The 19,339-nt window shown below is 38.6% G+C and overlaps 1 protein-coding gene across 9 annotated transcripts in view; it reads left to right on the top strand.

Moving 5' to 3' along the window:
- The window catches only part of PPFIBP1 (PPFIA binding protein 1), a 174,073-nt gene that overhangs the window by 130,050 nt on the left and 24,684 nt on the right, over positions 1 to 19,339 (top strand). For 5 of the 9 annotated variants that reach the window (XM_057700825.1, XM_057700829.1, XM_057700823.1 and 2 more), the window contains 6 exons: positions 3,804 to 3,896; positions 5,681 to 5,795; positions 7,511 to 7,543; positions 8,994 to 9,055; positions 12,159 to 12,243; positions 15,030 to 15,184. In XM_057700825.1, the coding sequence (XP_057556808.1) occupies positions 3,804 to 3,896; positions 5,681 to 5,795; positions 7,511 to 7,543; positions 8,994 to 9,055; positions 12,159 to 12,243; positions 15,030 to 15,184 (543 nt within the window). The remainder of the gene's footprint in view (positions 1 to 3,803; positions 3,897 to 5,680; positions 5,796 to 7,510; positions 7,544 to 8,993; positions 9,056 to 12,158; positions 12,244 to 15,029; positions 15,185 to 19,339) is intronic. The other 4 variants (XM_057700831.1, XM_057700830.1, XM_057700828.1 and 1 more) reach the window with 3 other exon arrangements.

Here is a 19,339-nt window from a genome sequence, read left to right as displayed (position 1 = left end):
TAATGGAAAGTCTTGGTATATGTATTACTTCCTCAATAGCAAAAGAAAATCCCCTGCTTAACTCATGTTTTCATCTTAAAGCTCTTTGTCAATCACCTATATCAGTATGTTTTTTACTTGATTGAGACTGGGGCTCTTAAAACAAAACTTAGAAAGTTACCTAGTTTCTTTAAAATTCTTGCTTTTGTACTTTCTTTAAAAATCTGTTTGGACATTTCCTCTTTTCCCTTTTTGTCTGTCCCTGACTCCACAGCTGCTACAGAGCACGGTGGTAGAATTCAGTCAACAGGTGGATAACATGGCAGTGGCGCTAACTCTGGTGTCAGGAAAGAAGTTTATAGTTTTGGAGCATTAAGAGGTGGCTTTATTACACACAGAAAGTTTAGGGAAAGTCTTAACTGGCACGGCTGTTGTTAATTTGGATACGAGTTGTTAACCAAACACTGGGACTAAATTGAAGTAGCTGTTTTATGATTTTTTTTTTTTTGTAAGACCCCGAAGCAATATTTACATCTCTTAAGTTTGTCTACATTTTTTTATGAAACCTTTCTTTTTGGTGTTTCTTTGCTTCACTCATACATCTCTCAGACATATGCACGGTGATCTTGTCATCAAACTTCTAATAAACTAAATCCCTGGTAATTTTCTTTTTTATTGATTGATTGCATTGGGTCTTTGTTGCTGCACACAGGCTTTCTCTAGTTCTGGCGAGCAGGGGCTGCTCTTCATTGAGGTGCATGGACTTCTCATTGCAGTGGTTTCTCTTGTTGCGGAACACGGGCTCTAGGCTCGTGGGCTTCAGTAGTTGTGGCATGTGGGCTAAGTAGTTGTGGCACACGGGCTTAGTTGCTCCTCAGCATGTGGGATCTTCCCAGCCCAAGGCTCAAACCCATGTCCCCTACATTGGCAGGCAGATTCTTAACCACTGCGCCACCAGGGAAGCCCCCTTGATAATTTTCTAATAAACATTCAACACTATTGGTAAATTGTAGCCTGCACATACTCCGAGATTATGGAATATATGATAAACTTTGTTATATATGAAAATAATTAAAGTAGTCTTCAAAATTAAAACAAAAAATTAAAATTAAATATGTTCATTTTCCTATTTTTCCCCTTAATTGAAATTTCTCTCGCTGTTTCATGAATCCAAAATTCTTTAACTTTGTCTTAAAATTTTAGCTTATTTGGAGATTAATTACCAAGAAAACATTGGAGTAGGGGACGAACTATAGGCACTTCCAAAAGATTAGGGGTAAAAGTCCTGAAACCTTGGAAGGCTTGCCTGTCCCAGGAATTGCTGATAGATGGTTAGCGTCGTTCAACAGTGCCCCCTTCTGGTAGGAATACAGATATCAGAAATGAGTTTCTGTGGTGCCCTGGAAAGTTTTTTGAAAAGGAAAAGGAGACGATAGCAGGGATTTTCTTTTTAAAAAGTACTGAACTTCTGATAAGAAGTTAGTTTGCAGATAATTTGTGTTACATTTTTAAAAATTTCATATTAAGGAGCTACTTCCAGATTTTCCAGCTTGAGTTATCATGGAAAACAGGGCTTCTTTCAGATTATAAATTTATATTCATGTTTATAGTGTTGCCACAAAGGATAATTGGGTAGTTGTTTTTTTTTAGTAGAAACATGACTTCAATTTATAATTCTATTTTCTTCATTTGTTTCTTCTTTACAAATTGCCACTATTTCTAAAGGAAGTGGTAAAATATAACAATCCAAATAGAATTCAAAGCTGTTTTTTAACAATAAGAAAGTGGGAAAATATAAATAAGAAAGACCAGATTGATTAAGGAAGGTTGCTAAGAATTCATATTATGCAAGGATGGTTAATAAATGGGAGATAAATAAATGAGAGAAACTGACATTTTCCTTGAAGTTGAATTCTGAACTTGTAGGTGAGGAATCACAGCTAAAATGTTATTAAATGATGTCAAACAGTTATTTACCTCATTCATAAAAGGAGAAAATAGACATCCTCTTATTGAAACATTGTATTAATAATAATTATAATTAATATAAGTAATTATTATATAATACTAGGTAGTACTTTTCCCTATTTTACAAGAAACTACAATTTAAAAGCCTGTAGGTTTTCTTTCTTTTTTTTTTTTAATTTTTTTTTTACTTTTGGCTGCGTTGGGTCTTCATTGCTGCTCATGGGCTCTCTCTAGGTGTGGTGAGTGGGGACTGTTCTTCGTTGTGGTGCGCGGGCTTCTCATTGCAGTGGCTTCTTTTGTTTTGAAGCACGGGCTCTAAGCTCATAGGCTTCAGTAGTTGCAGCACACGGGCTCAGTAGTTGTGGCATGCGGGCCCTAGAGCACTCAGGCTTCAGTAGCTAAAGCATGTGGGCTCAGTAGTTGTGGTTCATGGGAAGCCTGTGGGTTTTCTGAGAAGTATATTTCACTACAGCATCCTTTTTCCTAGCCTCTGTGAGTTTGAATTGTTACAGTCAAAAGTTTAGAATAATCCCTCAATAAAAAGTTCTTAATTGTATAGCATTGTTGTATTTGTGTTTTTATAGCATTCTTGCGTAATTCTTTTCTGTCATCTGCGAATCTGTGGCTCAGGAATAAATGTCTTGAAAAGAAAGGAACAAAAACACGTTAACTATTGGTGGGGCCTTCATGTCTTGTGGTTAAAAAAAAAAGTCTTCACAGAGTAGTTGAGCCCTGCTTTTGGAGGAGCTGGCATTGTTTCACATTCTAATTTCCTTTTCCTACTCTCTGGGCTCTGGACAAAAATATGTCACTATTGCTCAGAACATTTAGACAAGATTGTAAAAACAAGCAAATTAGTTTTTTTTAAGTGAAAGTAGAAAAGGTGTACGATTGTATTTGTATTATGAAAACATTGCTTTCTTTTGCATTTTCCAAATATAAAATTATGATACTGATATATTTGTAAATGACAGGGCCTTCATCTAGCCTCAAGTTGAGAATCCTTGGTTTAAAGTGTTTAAATTTCATTCAGTTCTCCTAGATTTGGTTGATGAACAATCTGTATTTTTTGTAGACAAATTAAGAAATTATAAAAATATTTTTATAACTATCCATATATCACTGAAAATTCCCTAAAAGTAAATGACTTTATTAAAGAAAATTTCTCTGGTTTATTTTTATTATTATATTGTTGATTTCCTATTTATTTTTGACTATGTGGGGTCTTAGTTGCTGCACACAGGATCATTGTTGCAGCATGCAGAATCTTTTGTTGTGGCGCGTGGACTTCTCTAGTTGTGGCATGCGGGTTTTCTCTTCTCAGGCTGTGGCATGTGGGCTCCAGGGTGCGTGGACTCTGTTGTTTGCCGCATGTGGGCTTGCTATTTGAGGCACCCAGAGTCAGTAGTTGTGGCGTGCGAGCTTAGTTGCCCTGTGGCATGTGGGATCTTAGTTCCCTGACCAGGAATCAAACTCTCATCCCCTGCATTGAAGGATGGATTCTTTACCACTGGACCACCAGGGAAGTCCCTCTCTGGTTTATTTTAAAAGGTAGAATTCATATAGTGATTTTTGTCTAGAAATATTTGCTCAATGATAGTATATGATCAGCTACCTTTCTTAAAATTATAGTCACCTTTCATTTTCAAAATCAATCCCATCATTTTAGGGCAGAGGCAATGCTTTAAATGGAAAGATGCTTTTATTCTCAAGGAGACACATTCATTTCCATTTGTCTGATCTCATTCATCCAGCTTTAACCCAGGAGCTGTTGACAGAAGATTTCCAAGCTGCTATTTTGGTAGATAAGTGTGTTACTTCTTTCCTAATGTATTTCCTTGTTTCTTTTTGGACAGGGGCTAATGCAGGAGATCAGTGATTTGAGGTTAAGAGTCAGTGAAATGGACAATGAGAGACTTCAGTATGAAAAAAAGCTGAAATCTACTAAAGTAAGTTTTCTCAGTGGCAAACATTTTTAAACAAATGTCTCCACTGATTACCTATGATCAGTAATACAAATAAAATGCGTTTTCTACTTGGTGTATGATAAAGAAAGTATACTACCAGTGAATGAAGTTTTTCCACAAGCTGGAGACCATCTTGAATTTAAACACTACCATTCTGAGTAAGAATCAGGGTTTAACTAATCTGATAGAACAAACCTGTCATTTCTCTTAATTATCTAACCTCCTTTATAAACGGATACTGTTTTCTTGGTTACTTAGCTTGTCTTTTTCTATCTGTAGTTTTCTTTCACTCCTGTCTCTCTACCAGTCTTTAATGGCCAAACTTTCTAGCATGAAAATCAAGGTGGGTCAGATGCAGTATGAAAAGCAGCGGATGGAACAAAAGTGGGAGTCACTAAAGGTGTAGTAGACCTTGGGTAACGGGGTCCATGGCCTGCTGCTTTCTGGCTTGTGTTGTTTTGCTGTGATGGTGTTTTTAGTGGTGTATGCGTTCATTTTGTGTGTGTGTCACCTGTTTTTTAAAAATATGTTTAAAGCTGATTAAAGGGACAATGTGATCCCTAATACTATTTTCAGAAACATGTGAAATAGTGAAAAACAATAAAAAGGTAAAACAAAAGTATTCATTTATAAATTAAATCTCAATCTCTTGGACTGTCTGAGATCCAAGCATGGTAAAATAATTGCAGAAATCCACCTGTGAAAGAACTCTGGTATCAATAATAGACACTGTTTTCTTCCTTTGGGACTTTCTCGAAGGTAAATGTGTACAGCAGTTCACTCTGTCATGGCAGTGAGTAGAAGTTACTGCTTAGTAGAAGAAACATGGTGAGAACAGGCAGCACTTCTTGCTGGTGCTACTGAAATTTACCAGTATTTGCTGTCCATTCCTACCGTAAGTAAAAAACTGTAGGGCCAACTTTTTAGCTCCATTGGAGAGCTACATCTTCTCATAATGCTAAGCATAGTAAGTATCTTTAGGGACCAATCATATGTTGTTAAAAATAAAGGCGCACTTATTAGCATTGCATAGCTTTATTTCCTGTGTTAAATACAGCCAGCCAAACTTAAATTTGCTAGAGCTAATTCTTTACCAAAATGAAACAGAAACAAACATTAGTAAATAGATGGAACATTGGATTTGGGGTCTTAAATAGTTGTGAATTAAAAAAAAAAAAATACTTAAAATCTGTTTCCTAAATCTCTTTTTTCCATTGTTGTAGGAGATTCTATTCATTTACCTTAATTCCGAGGCTGAATTACTTAGTCCCATGGTTTGGCTAAAGTTGTTCATTGCCTGCTACCTTCCCCACTAATTAAGCTCTATCTTGCCCAGGGAACATTCGTGCCATCTTTAAATGCTAGATAAACGTCAAGCAAGTCTAATATATTGTTTTCCAAGTTGCATTTTGTTTTGCTTTTATGACACCAAGCATCTAATTTGATTATCTTAACTTGGTCAGATATTTTATTTAACATAAGATTTAAACCTTAGGGCTGCCCTAGTCCTAATTACACTTTAAAAGATTTATTTTTAATTTGGTCACAAAGAAACTTGAAATAATTATACCATAATTATTATAAATTGTACTTTTATTAATTGTCTTGCTTCCTGCTGATCATTGCCACTGTCTGATTTCTGAAGTTTGCGTCTAAATTCTTGTAGTTTTTTGTTTCATTCACAAAAACTAATTATTGACTTAGACTCTCTGAATATTCCCTTTTAGTCATAATGTACTCTTTTTAAATGAATGTATCATTCGTAGGAGGAACTGGCATCTCTAAAAGAACAGCTGGAAGAGAAGGAATCTGAAGTAAAAAGACTACAAGAAAAATTAGTTTGCAAGATGAAAGGAGAAGGAATTGAAATTCTTGATCGAGGTAAGACTATGTATTGAACATTTGTTATCTTATTTTGTGAAAGTTGTCCAAGATCTATAAAAGAAACTGATGTTAGACGATGTATAACATTAGCATCTAAGAGAGAGAGGAGTGGCAGAAGCCATCTAGGCCCAGGACCGCAGGGACTCCTCTGAGCCTCTTTACTGTGCTTGGGCATCTATTAACTTCCTCTTGAGCAGCTGGAGCAAGGCACCTCTGTACTTTAAATAGGTTTTTTTAGGTTACTACACGGTAAATTCCCATCATGTGCAAATTGCAATACAAGGAAGTGTCGAAAAGAATTAAAAGGAACCAAAACTATGCCCCAAGAATGTTTCCCTCTGAGCTGAACTTGAAAGAACGTAAAGTAAGACATTTAGGAGCCTTGCCTGCCTTTTTGAGAGGAGAGAGGAAATGCTCTGTACCTTTGGAAAGTTAATGAGCATTGATCCCTCAACCTTCTAGAAAGCAAAATAAGTTAATTCTGTTTTGGGAAAATTGTATGAATTTATCAAAAAAATTGTTTTCATAAATTGAGGTTTGTCTTGGATATTATATGGACTGTAAGTTTTCGTAATGTAGGTTATACCTGATAGAAAATAACTTGAATGAAATATGGGGTTTTTTTTTTTTTTAATTATATTTGGAAATAACTATGCCTGTAACATCTGACAATACTAGGTCAAATTTAACCTTTCTTTGTTATTACAAATGGCATGGCAAAAGCAACTTCTGACTCATTCAAAACAACAAATTCCAGTTAGTATAGATTTGGTACATTTTTATCTATTACTTCATCTATTTTGTCTGTTTTATCTATTATTATCTGTACAGTGAGGGCTTGAATTAGATTATCTCCAAAGTCTTCTTGGCTCTAGAATACCCTGGCTTTATTTACCAGTAGGTATCACAATTCACTATCCATCAGAAAACTCAATTCATCCAACGTTGAGGGAAATGGATTTTTTCCCTCTATTTTGGCATGTGTAGAATGTATGTTCTTCAAGGACAATTCACAGACAGGTCATGCTTTCAAGATTCTAAGAGGAAAATGGAATCATAGGACCTGTGGGCTACAGGCTATGTTACAGTAATGCTACCCAGAGTTGGATCCGGGGACTAGCACTGGTCTGTGAACCACTTGTTAGCAGTAGACAGCCAGGCATTAAGAGCAAGTGTTCAGAAACGTCATGGAATCTGGTGTTGACATAACATCTAACTGTGTGATCAGTGGATTCATCTTGTTGAACAGGAGATGGACCATTTCAGTGTTGTTGAACTTGAGCAGTGAGATGAATATGACATAAGCAACGTCCTAGTCACATTGAGGAGGGTCATGTATTGGACTGCAGTGGAAATGTAAAAAACAACCAATGCAGCATTAGCTGGTTTTTCATCATGGTTGGTGTAAGAACCACTTGTACTCTGAAGGCCCTACTTTAACACAAGAAAAAGATTCGGAAAGATGAACTAACAGAGGTAGTAACTCAAATTTATGTCTTCTGATTAATTACATGGGGTTCTCTTTCTAACCTCACAGAGAGCATATTGTATCGTAATATCAGTCCTAGTCATAAAATAACACTTCGTATTCAGTCTTTATGAGGTTAGAGTCTCTATTTTAGGTAAAAGGAGGCCAAATAATAGTGCTTTTAAAATATTATTTATTGTTGTAATGTATGCTAACTTCCAATTCAATGGGTTTTCCTGCACAGATGAAAATTTTAAAAAGAAGCTCAAAGACAAAAGTAAGGTTTTTGGTGTATTTCCATCAGCCTTTACATTCACCAAAAGTACTACTTGAACTGTTCTTTGCATGTGTTTTGAAAACATTTCTCTCACCAAAAATGTAAAATTGCTTCATCAATAAGCTCCCCATTTCTTCAGAGTGTGCACAATAGATGGCAAATAGACAAAAAATAAAACAAGGAATAAAAGCACGTTTTGCTTATTCTACCTGACTCAGCTCTTTTACTCTGCAGGATATAGCAGGGCACCCAGAGTGGTGGAGATGAGGAGGCATTTTCTCTGTGGCCCAGGATATACAGGATCAGAAGAGAAAATAATGTTTATATTCCTATGAAAACCTACTATTTTGAAGGTTTACCACCTCTGAAGACTATTTTGAACTTTGCATTTGCTTTCCAATGTTTTGTAGCCGACTTTTTCACTGAGCTCTATGAGTGTATTAGGGGCTTCTGTAAACACATCTTCTTGTGTTACAAAAGAAATTGTGCCCAGACTGACTAACAGAGCCTAGATTTAATGCAGCATAAAGATAAAGCCTTAGTGGACTTTCCTCCAGACATTAAAGTCTTAAGGGAATTTGCCATTAAAAAAAAGAAGAAAGAAAAGCAGTTCCTATAGAGTATACCTTAATTGAAAATATTATATCAGAGCTGAGTGATGCGCCACTGTTTTAAAATTTACCTTCAATGGGATTTGTTTTCTCTCAAAAGCAGACAACTTAAGCTGAACTTTTTTTTTCTCTGTTTCAATTTTTTAAATTTGTGATTTCATTTTGGGTTGATTTTCCATATTTAAAGTATTTTTTGTTACTAAAGTAACATGCTTTTGTATTTGAATATCAAATTTTAAGGAGAATCGCTTACTTTGGCCTTTACGTTTTAAAATAGTATTGGAAATGAAGTTTATAGATGAAGCAAAGTACGTATTATCCGTCTGTATGGAGCCTACAGCCAGCTTCTTAGCATGACACTCACGTAAATATCACGTTCCATCAGGCTCTTACCATTTGTGTCTCCGTTTTGGTTATAACTGAACATCATTTTCTCTGCTTTTGTCATATATACACCACTCATTGCTTTCACCTGCTTTATAAGTTTGTTCTTTGAAAACTCCATATTTTTATTGTTGTAGCACTGACATTTCATCTTCAGTGTTCTTATGGGGATTTTGTTCTTGCTTTTGAGAGAGGGTAGTTGTTTTCTTTCTTTGTTCTTGTTTTGAGAGAGGGTAGTTGTGGAATGATGACTATTCAGGTGAGTTAGAAAATGTTCATTTTTCAGATTTTCCCTAAAAGAGAATATGAATGGTAAATGTGCCTTAAAAAAAAAAGTGCAACAAATGATTAACATCTTTACCTTGAAACATTTCAATCTGAAGAGTCAGTAGCTTCTTGTTACTGTCACACATGTTAACTAAACAGACTTCTGATTTGATGTTGTGATATTTCAGATATTGAAGTACAAAAAATGAAAAAGGCTGTGGAGTCTTTGATGGCAGCAAATGAAGAAAAGGTATTGAGATGAAATTTAAGTGTTTACTTGGGTGTGTTATAACCTCGTGGTGATCATTCCACGCATTCTCAGAAGATAGCCCAGTTTGAAAGAACATCCCCTAAACACAGCTGACACTGAGGGGCGAGCATTCTCCCTTCCTGCCCAAGTGGGCCCACTCTCGGGCGGGGGGTCACAGACGTACTTGTGCTGTGCGGACAGGAATGGACACTAGCGGCACTGGTCCCACTGAGAATCCACTCCTCCCGCCCGTCGCCTTGAATTTAGAAAATGTTCAAACTATCAGCTCAGCTCTTTATAGTCAGGTGACAAATGAGAGAAAGGATACAGCCCGTAGTACATCCTTTCTGTGGTCCCTGGAAATTCTGGGCTGCCCTGTGAACTCTGAGGGAGGTAGCCATGGCAACTGTAGTTTCATGATCATGTTGATGGCCTTCTCTATGGACATGTTACTTCCTTCACACTCCTGGCTTCCTTCACATCTGGGATTGTCTCTGCTCTCCTAAGTGGTGAAACAGGCACAGGCACCATGTAATCAAGGATGCCGCTAGGCTTTGTTTTAGCTATGCTGGCCTAATGCCAAGGTCTCCAGGCGGGCTCTTCCTCCAGCTGTTGCTTCTCCTCACTTCGTCCTGCTAAGAGCAAGAATGCAGGGACCCTACTAAGAAAACGTGTTTCTTCATGGGATTCCCTGACCAGCCACATACCCAGCAGGCAGGTTCAGCTCCTGTCATCACAACTGCTCTCCCCTCGTGTCCCTTAATGAGTAGAACAAGGAGACATTTTCCCACGAAAAGAGTAATTTCAAGGAAATAAAAACCAACCAAATGCCGAAGAGCTTGGTCTTGATCTTTTTCTCTCATCCTAAGGTCCTTTCCCTAATTCTTTCTTGCCTACTCTGTTTGTTTGTTTATGTATTTATTTATTTTTTGCCTTTCATTCTTTTTCTTCTTTATTCAGTGGAAATAAACTCTTTCTCCTGCCCACCTACCCATATATAGTTTTCTTTTTGCTAGTCTTCCCCCCATCCAATAAAAAGTCATTAGCAAGCTGCCCACATAGATTTAATTTGAAAAAAAAGATCATTAAAATTCATTTTGTTTTAATTTCTCTCCCTCAAAAAAGCAACAATAATAAACGAAACTCCCGATGTTGAATGGGGGCTTACTAGATGTTCAGACTTCTCTAGGAGCAGCAAGAGTGACATAACTTCTTGGTGGTTCCAAGAAGCCTTCAAAGAGGACATATTTGGGCAAATTCTAAGGGAGAGCAAGAGTCATTCATCAGGAAAATGAAGGATTCTGGGCAAAAGATCTATGAGCAAAAACATGTCTCAAAACCAAGTCTTAAAACAGCCAGTGCATGCTGGGAAAGTTCTGGACATGAGATGCAGGTGAAGCACGTGGGTGTATGAGGGAGTGGTCTGGTGAGGCTCCTCATTTAATGATTCAGGGTCTCAGCTTGTAGACCTTGGACAGTGACATAATTAAACTGGCATGTTAGAAAGCCCAATCTGGTAACAGAATGGAAGCAAGAATGAGGGAGGAGAATGAAGACAGAACAACTAAGAGGTTATTAAAAATAGGTGAGAAATGAAGAAGGGTTGAAATAAGGCAATGACAGTGAAGTGGTATGGAGGGAAGGGATTTTAGAGAAATTCACAGGTTGACAAGATTTTTAAATCTTTGGAGTTGGGAGTGAGTTTCTGGTTTGGGCAGTGGGGCAAATGATGGTGCCCGTAAAAGAGTTAAGGGAATCCTAGCAGAGGCTTAGGTATTGGGGGCAAATAAAGAGCTTCATTTTAGATGTATTCAATTTGATGTGTTCATGGGACATTAAAATGTTTCTCATAGAAAGTTGGAAAATGAATCTAAATTTTAGGATTAATGTAGGATTACAGGTGGGTGGGGAGTGAACTCCATCCATTTTAGGAGAAATATAGAGTTGAAATAGATTGGTGGGGACACAACTATAGTTAATATATCAGTTAGCTTTTGCTCCATGATAAATCACATTTATTATTCCTCATACTTTTGTGGGTTGGGTAGAGTGCTCTCCTAGTCTGGGCTGGCTTTGCTGATTTCTGCCATTAGCCGGTGACTGGGAAGGGGCTGGGTGGTTTATGATGTGTAACTCCCAGGACTGGTGATTGACAGGCTGATCTAGGTTGACCCCAGCTGGGGTGTCTCTTCTCCACATGGTCTCTCATCCTGCAGTAGACGCGTGTATGCATCTTCATGTAGTGGCCTCAGGGTTCCTTAGGGCAGCAAGAGAGGGCAAGCCTCAATGTGCAAATACGTTTCAAGCCTTTGCTTTGAACCACATTTGTTATATATCATGGGCCAAAGCAAATCACATGGCCAAACCCCAAAATCCACATGTGGGGGTGGGGAGCTAGGGGTAATCTGCCACACTGAGGGCCTGGGGAAAGAGGATAGGGCAAAGGACAAAACCGTGGTGCGCTAACGTTTTATATTCTGGGCTGGGAAGATAGCAGGGGTTACGGGAGTAGCATATTTATCTGGTCAAGGAATTCACAAATCAAAACAGAAGAAAAGAAAGAGTGGGGAGAAAAGTGGAAGAAGGAAAGAGTTGGGGGTCAATCAGGTGCCATCTGGAGGTCGAATTAGAAAAAGGATGAAAAGTGTCCATTATTGTTAGTAAAGAGAAGGTCACTGATCACTAATTGAAGCAACTTTGGTGGAGCGTTTTGAGAAGGGAAACCCCAGGTGGTGATTAATGGCAGCTGATAAAGACAGCAAGTGTAGCCCTTTTCAGCTCTGACTTATGTTAGAGGGGAGAGTAACTAAGTTGATTTTTTTCTTGGTTTTTTTTTGTTTGTTTGTTTGTTTTGTATCTTATTACCTTGTTTTTGTTTTTTAAAGATGGCAGCTGAAGGATAGGATCTCTAAATTTAGAGGTACTTTTTCTATGTCTCTGATGTACGTAGGAAAAATATTCTAGACATTACCAGTTTTACTAAAGTTTAGAAGTATTCTTTGAATAATGTAAATAATTTGTGTCTACTTTTTCTCTGTGTCACGATTACTTTGGTTGTTATAAAAACCATAATATTAAGGGTGATAATTTATTTTATTAATAGGATCGGAAAATAGAGGATCTTCGACAGTGCCTGAACAGGTACAAGAAAATGCAAGATACAGTGGTATTGGCCCAAGGTAAAAAAGGTAGTGGAGCTCTAAAGGCTTTTCCGCTTTACTTGATTTTTAAGTGGCTATGAACTTTTTTACATTTGGCCTCAATTTCTTTCATGAAGTGCATTCATTATTTCAAATTAGATGGCTCATTCATTCATTCAGTGATGTTATTAGGCATCTCTTCTCTGCCAGAAAGGGTGTAGGCTGATGAGTTCACTGTTGGTTGGTTGCCCAGGGAGAGCCTCTCCACAGAGTTGATTAGGTAACATTCCAGAGAGAAAGAATGACAGCACCTTCAAGAGCCTCAGAGAAAAAGGACCTTGGTGTGTTTAAGAAACGAAGGGAGACCTGTATACTTGGAAGGTAGTGATCAGTGGGGAGAGTGAGACGAGGTGAGATGATGGAGGTGAGCATGGCCAGGTCATGCAAGGTGAGGAGTTCAGCTCCTGTTTGAGCCCGCAGGCATCCACTGAAGGATCTGAACAAGTCAGCAAGATGATCTTTGTGACAATGGACCATCGTGAACTGTGGACTGCTGGGACTATTCCAGAAATGTTGGAAGGAAGGGAAGCCAATCAAGAGACCCTTGCAGTAGTGCAGTGGGAAGATCCGATGGTGCTGATTGGAAATGTATTTTGGTGTTCAAATCAACTCAATAGTGTGATGAGTTAGATTAGGAGAGTGAAGAAGAAGACATCAAGAAAGATCAACATTTCTGACTAAATGGCGATGATGGTTCCATTTACCAAGGAGGGAAGCCTAGAGAAGGAATGTGGGAATGGTTGGGGGGGATTGTGTTCGGCTTTGAACGTGTTTTAAAAAGAAATCTGGGCTTCCCTGGTGGCGCAGTGGTTAAGAATCCACCTGCCAATGCCGGGGACATGGGTTTGATCCCTGGTCCAGGAAGATCCCACATGCTGTGGAGCAACTATTGTGGCCCATGAGCCACAACTATTGAGCCTGTGTTCCAGAGCCCACGAGCCACAACTACTGAGGCCTGCATGCCTAGAACCTGTGCTCCGCAACAAGAGAAGCCACCGCACTGAGAAGCCCGCGCACTGCAACAAAGAGTAGCCCCCACTCGCAGTCATGAAGACCCAATGCAGCCAATAAGTAAATAAAGAAATAAATTTTTAAAAAAATCTGTGAAACATCTAAGTAAGGATAGTACACGTTTTGTTGTATTTATTATTTTATCTGCTGATGGGCCAACTGGCCAACCTCAAATGTGGCGAAGCTTTGGGGGTCATTCAAAATGAACAAAAATGTTAAGAACTTTGAAAGTTCTCTTGTTCATTAGCACTGCATAGGTGGGGTTATTTGCTTTAAAAGTAAGTGCTGGAAATATATGTCTTTTGAAAGGTACTCGTGGGACACTCGGATTTTGAAATTTTAACTTTGATGGATTCAGAAAGAAAGATCCTGCTTTGGACCAGGATCTTTGAAAAAAATGGATCTTCATCTTTTTTGTCCATGAGGTCTGGCATGTATTGAGACTTTATAAATATCTAAATAAGCAAAGGAACCTCTAATTATCAGTGTAGACTTATGACAGTTCTCATCACTCAGCATTTTCTATGCCTTCACAAGAGTCTCTCTTTTAAGGAATATTACAAATTCTCAAGTAATTTTTGCATAGTCATAACATTTGAAACATTGTTTGATTTTATAGAATCTCAACACTATAATTCTAATGTTTAAACATCAAGGAAGAGCAGATTAATTTCTGCAATTTGACTACATTGTAAAACATTTAGAAAATAGAAAAAAGGGGTAAAAATCACTCATAATTGCACTGGCGTTTTCATGTAATTCTTTCTGGACTTTTGTTCTATGTAGATAAAGATATAGTTAAAAGAGATAGTTTTTAACCGTGTACAGCAGGATAGTTTTTTATAAACCATTGAAAATTGTGTCTTATTCTAATAAAGAGTTATGTAAACAGTGATTTCTCAGTAGGACTTATGTTTATTTGGATAATCCTCAGGCAATTCTAAGAATACCTAAATTCTAATAAAACCTAAATTAAGAAGCTATGTCTTCTTAGTATCTTTAAACAAGTATATGATTTGCCATTTTATATGATTCAGAGAATAGTTGGAAGGACCATTCTGTTTTTAAGAAAGAATATCTGGCACTGTTGTTCAGCACTTAATCCTTTTCATTTCTAGAGATATAAAACATTTCTCAAAGTTGCTGCTTTGCTGGTTATGTGGTTGTTTTTGTCCATTAGGCCATTCTTTCTGCTTTAAAATGAAATGAATGGCATAAAAGGATCCTCTTAAGAGGGCTCAGAGAGTCACCTATCTTTGTTTCCTTTTCTTTTTTCCTTTCTACATTTTTTCAAGAGCACAGTAGTGATGGAGATGGAGTTGTTTAAATGGTGACGTTGTCGCTGTTCAGAATCCCTTTTGTTGTACCACTGCTATTCCTCAACTGGATTATTTCCAAACTGAAATTTATAAAGCCCCAAATGTTGACAGAAAATTACAGGAGGGTTGTTGGACTAAGTTAACTTTTAATGTCAATGCCGTGAGTCCACGATTCTGTCTGTTAAACCACTCTTAATTAATACCTATATTAATACCACTGCTGGATACTCAAATGGCCCAAGAGCCCCTGGGCCTTAGGTGCTCACAGTTTAAGATGTTGTTTCCTAGCTCCCACATTGTTCTTCAAGCGATGCCAGAAGTTGACTCTCTGATTTTTGAGGATCAGAAAAATTTTATGTTCAACATAATTGGGATTCTTATCTTCCTCCAAAAGTGAAAAATGAAAAGCTGCTTGCGTCCACTTTCTGCTTTGCCATTCCCTAGGCCTAGACGGTGATCTAGAGGACCTGCTCCCTTCCAGTTCCTTCTCCACTTTGCTGGACGTGCAGGGCTTCAGTGACCTGGAGAAAAGCCTGTCACCTACGCCAGTAATGGGATCTCCCAGTCATGAACCATTTCACACAAGTGCTCCAGAAGAGGTATTTATAAACGCTTAACAGTTTCTTCATGTTAAAGAGACTCTGTCATTGAAAGTTAAAGGGCTGTTAATAACATCAAAGACATGGGTTCTTGTCTCAGTTGGATTTCTGACTTGCTCTGTTTGGTCAGCTATGGTGACCTCCAGGTCTTTATTTGAAATGTGTGTCTTTTTCCCTCTCTTTAATAAATAAACATTTGGACAATGTCTAAACCACTTATATAATTCAGGAAAGACATATGAACCCCCTAAAGATGAATGTCATCTTCATTATGAAATTATAATCTATTTAATAAAGAATAAGTAGGAAATAAGGAAAGGGGGGGTAAAGTGAGATTATGTAAATTTATTTTAGTCGCTTGTGATGGTGACTCTGAAAGATTACGGACTTCAGTTAACATGCTGGGGCTTGTGGAGCCAAGTATTGCATGGGGAACCCAAACCTGAAGTGCGCAAACGAACTGATCTACAAGCATAGTTATGGCAAAACAGTAAGAAGCAAATTGCCCTGACAGATGACCCATTGCATGCTTGCTCTCCTGGTGAAGATGGCATCATCTTCATGGAGGATTCTGAGTTATGGGATCTGTCGTGTTGGAAAAAGCTTCAAAGCAGTAAACACCGTCCTATAGCCCTTCAAAGTATCTTCACGAGGTAGAGTGAAGACAAAGACCCCGTATTTTGTAGAAGGTGGAGATGCTGTCAAGAGGGTAGAAGGTCTATTAGAAGGATGAACTGAGGTGTCTACCATGATTATTTTTGTAACCTGGTCAGTTCGTAAACGGTGACTACTTTCAACTTAAAAAAAAAAAAAAAGGTGATGGAAGAAAAATTACCGTTTTTGTTAAACTTGAAAAAAAGCAGCTAGAAGGGAATGAACAGTCTTAAACTCACTTATATCACTTCCACTTCAGACTGGCACCAAAGCCTCTTTTTGTTATCTGTTGGACACCACCCCCAAAACTTTGTGGCTTGAACAACAGCACTCGTGCTGATGAATCTGTGGTTTGGGCAGGGCTTGGCAGGAACGTGTCATCTCTGCTCCCCTGGGCATCGGCTGGAATGGCGAGAAGACTGGGGGCTTGAGTCATCTGAGGGCTACTCATTCGTGTGTCTGGTGGTTGAGGACCTCAGCTGAGGCTCAGGTTGGAACAACTACACGTGACTTCTTGGCTTCCTCACAGGAGGGTGGCTAGGTCCTAAGGATGAGCGTCCCATGGAGGACTGGGCAGCTTTTATCACCTTTTGTGACGTATCTCAGAAGTCACATAGAAATCTCTTCTCCTGTAGTCACAGGCCCACTCAGATTCAAGGAGAGACCCTGCCTCTTGATGGACAAGAGACAATGTCACATTATAAGAGGAACACGTGGCATGGGATATGTTGGTACAACCATATTTGGAAAACACAATCTGCTCCTCCACTCTCCAGCTCCAACAATTTATATCCCTCTCCCATGGAAAACACACTCATCCCCTCTCCAAAGACCCTTCAGTCTCATCCCAGTGAGGCATCAGCATCCCAGCATCTTGTCATGCAGATCAGGTCAAGTTATAGATGAGGCTTCTCAGGTATGTTTCCTAGGGCACAGCCTCTTGAATACCATTCCATTCAGTTTAAAGAACCTGGAACTTTAAAGGAGGGGCTATCTGTCTCCCACACACCCAGCATGCGGTGGTAGGATGGACAGAATGTAACTGCTGTAGGAACTCCCATTAAAACAGAGAGAAATAGAAGGCGCCCATGTGTCACTAATCCGTAGCAATTCCAAAATCCAGCCTTGTTGCCAGGTCCTTTACTGGGGCCCGGTCCTCTGGGCTCCTGGCTTCCTTTTGAGCCATCCTTCTTTTCCATAAGAAGGAGCCTGTATTTGCAGATGAGTAGTTTTCTGTTAAAGTGTCCATGTAGGTCAGAAAGCCTTCATTCCTTTTCATTTTCTACTAGTTGTGTTCTTTTCAGTCTAATTTGGTGGAGTATTTTAAACATTTGGAATTTCTTACAAATCAGTGTATAATCCACTCCATTAGATAGAAGCCATACCCACAAATATCTTCACAAAAAGCCCTTCACTACCTTAGGTTCCCAGTAAGGGCCACTGTAGGATAGCCCTTTATTTTTAGAGTTTTTCATCTTTTTGAAAGGTTCAGTGAGACAGCACCACCTTGAATTTTCCTGTCTTAACAAAGCCACACCTGTGGCCTCACCTTAAGGCTGTTTTCCTGACCGCACCTGTGCTTGATCTTTGCCCTGAAACCATTTCTTAATTTTAATATGTAATTGTCTGTCTTGGGAAACCAGGAATGAGAAACAGCTTGATTTTTCAACTGAACAATCTTGGCTCCTTTATATTTAACAGTTCCTCCTTTGGTCATCTATTGTCTGACATTATGAGTAGTGAGAAGAAATCAAATGGCATCTTTACTTTTTATCTCTCTTGCTCATAATTACATAATGAGAATATGAAATTTGAATAGAAGGAAAGTGAATTCAAGGAGAAAACAACATTTCTCTTTTAAAAGTAAGAGAGAGCGAAAATATGTTATTAACAAGGAATTAGTGGGAAGGGGAAGTGGATGATGGTGGTCAGAAGGTATCAACTTCCAGTTACAAATAAGTCGTGGGGATGTAAGGTCCGGCATGGTGACTACACTTTTTAAAAAATATTTATTTATTTATTTATTTATTTATTTATTTATTGCCTGAGTTGGGTCTTCATTGCTGTGCACGGGCTTTCTCTAGTTGCAGCGAGCAGGCGCTGCTCTTCTTTGCAGCATGTGGGCTTCTCAGTGCAGTGGCTTCTTTTGTTGTGGAGCATGGGCTGTAGGCTCACAGGTTTCAGTAGTTGTGGCACTCAGGCTCAATAGTTGTGTCTCATGAGCTCTAGAGCTCAGGCTCAGTAGTTGTGGTGCACAGGCGCTTAGTTGTTCCTCGGCATGTGAGACCTTCCAGGATCAGGGATCGAACCTGTGTCCCCTGCATTGGCAGGCGGATTCTTAACCACTGTGCAACCAGAGAAGTCTTGACTACATTTAATAATACTGAATTGTATACTTGAAAGTTGTTAAGAGAGTAGATCCTAAAAGTCATCACGAGGAAAAAAACTTTTTTTTTCTGGTATCTATATGGTGTTGATAGATGTTACTATAACTAAACTTAACTATAGTAATCACATCACAGTGTATGTAAGTCAAGTTGTTATCCGGTACACCTAAAACTTACACGGTGGCTATGTGTCAATTACATCTTAACACAACTGGAAGGAAAAAAAACCCAAGAAATTAGTTGAGGAATAAGAACTATTTTAGAGGGAAAAATCCCCTAATTGTTAAATATTTATACTGAAAGAAAAAAATAACGTGTGATAGCCAAGGCACGTGCTACATGTATAGAGAGGTTGCTGTTACATAGGGTACACCCAGATAACCTCATATCCTTACCAAAAAAAAAAGTCTGTGCTATGTGAATTGTGGTTAAATGACAGATTTTTAGTTTGGAACAAGAATGATTTGAGGAAGATTGAGGGTGTTCAGTCACATTTTAAAAGAAAAGCCAGGAGGGTGACTTTAGGTTGGAGTGAAAGCCCTAAAGCTTGAAAGGAAATCAAGAGAATGGGTCAGTCTGCTAGTGTAGCTACTTTTCCCCGTGATTAGGAGCCCAAAGAAATGCATGCACTTCAGGAAATGGGGATGGCGGCTAAATAAATTGCCCAGGATGAATCATAAAGAGTCAAACTGGAAAAAATGATAGTGAAAGAATCTGTTTTATAATAATATGACTTGATGACTTGTTAAGGAACAAAATTCAACTGAGTAAATTTTAAAGATCCTGCTGGCTTTATTCTGTGATTCATGACTCTGGCAGCATCCCCTTGACTCTTATAGGCAGCAGGGACCAGGACCAGGGAAGTCTCACTTGGCATTTGGTTAAAGCAGGGTTATTTCCTTCCATGCAGCAGAGGGAGGTCTTGGGCCATGGGTTGGTAACTTGTGCTGAGCAGGAAGTGCTGATTGGTTGACCTAGGCCTGCCTGCCTTTTCTGGGAGAGCCGAGCATAGAAAATTTACTTACTTTCAGGCTTGCTAACGTGGGGCTTAGCGTGAGTGACTCCATCTTGTGCCCAATCTGGTTACTTTAACAGACTCCACATTTTATAACCT

This window comes from Hippopotamus amphibius, chromosome 12, assembly GCF_030028045.1.
Source record: "Hippopotamus amphibius kiboko isolate mHipAmp2 chromosome 12, mHipAmp2.hap2, whole genome shotgun sequence".
NCBI lineage: Eukaryota > Metazoa > Chordata > Mammalia > Artiodactyla > Hippopotamidae > Hippopotamus > Hippopotamus amphibius.
Note: the sequence above shows the minus strand (reverse complement) of the source record. Positions and strands in the feature narration are given on the sequence as shown.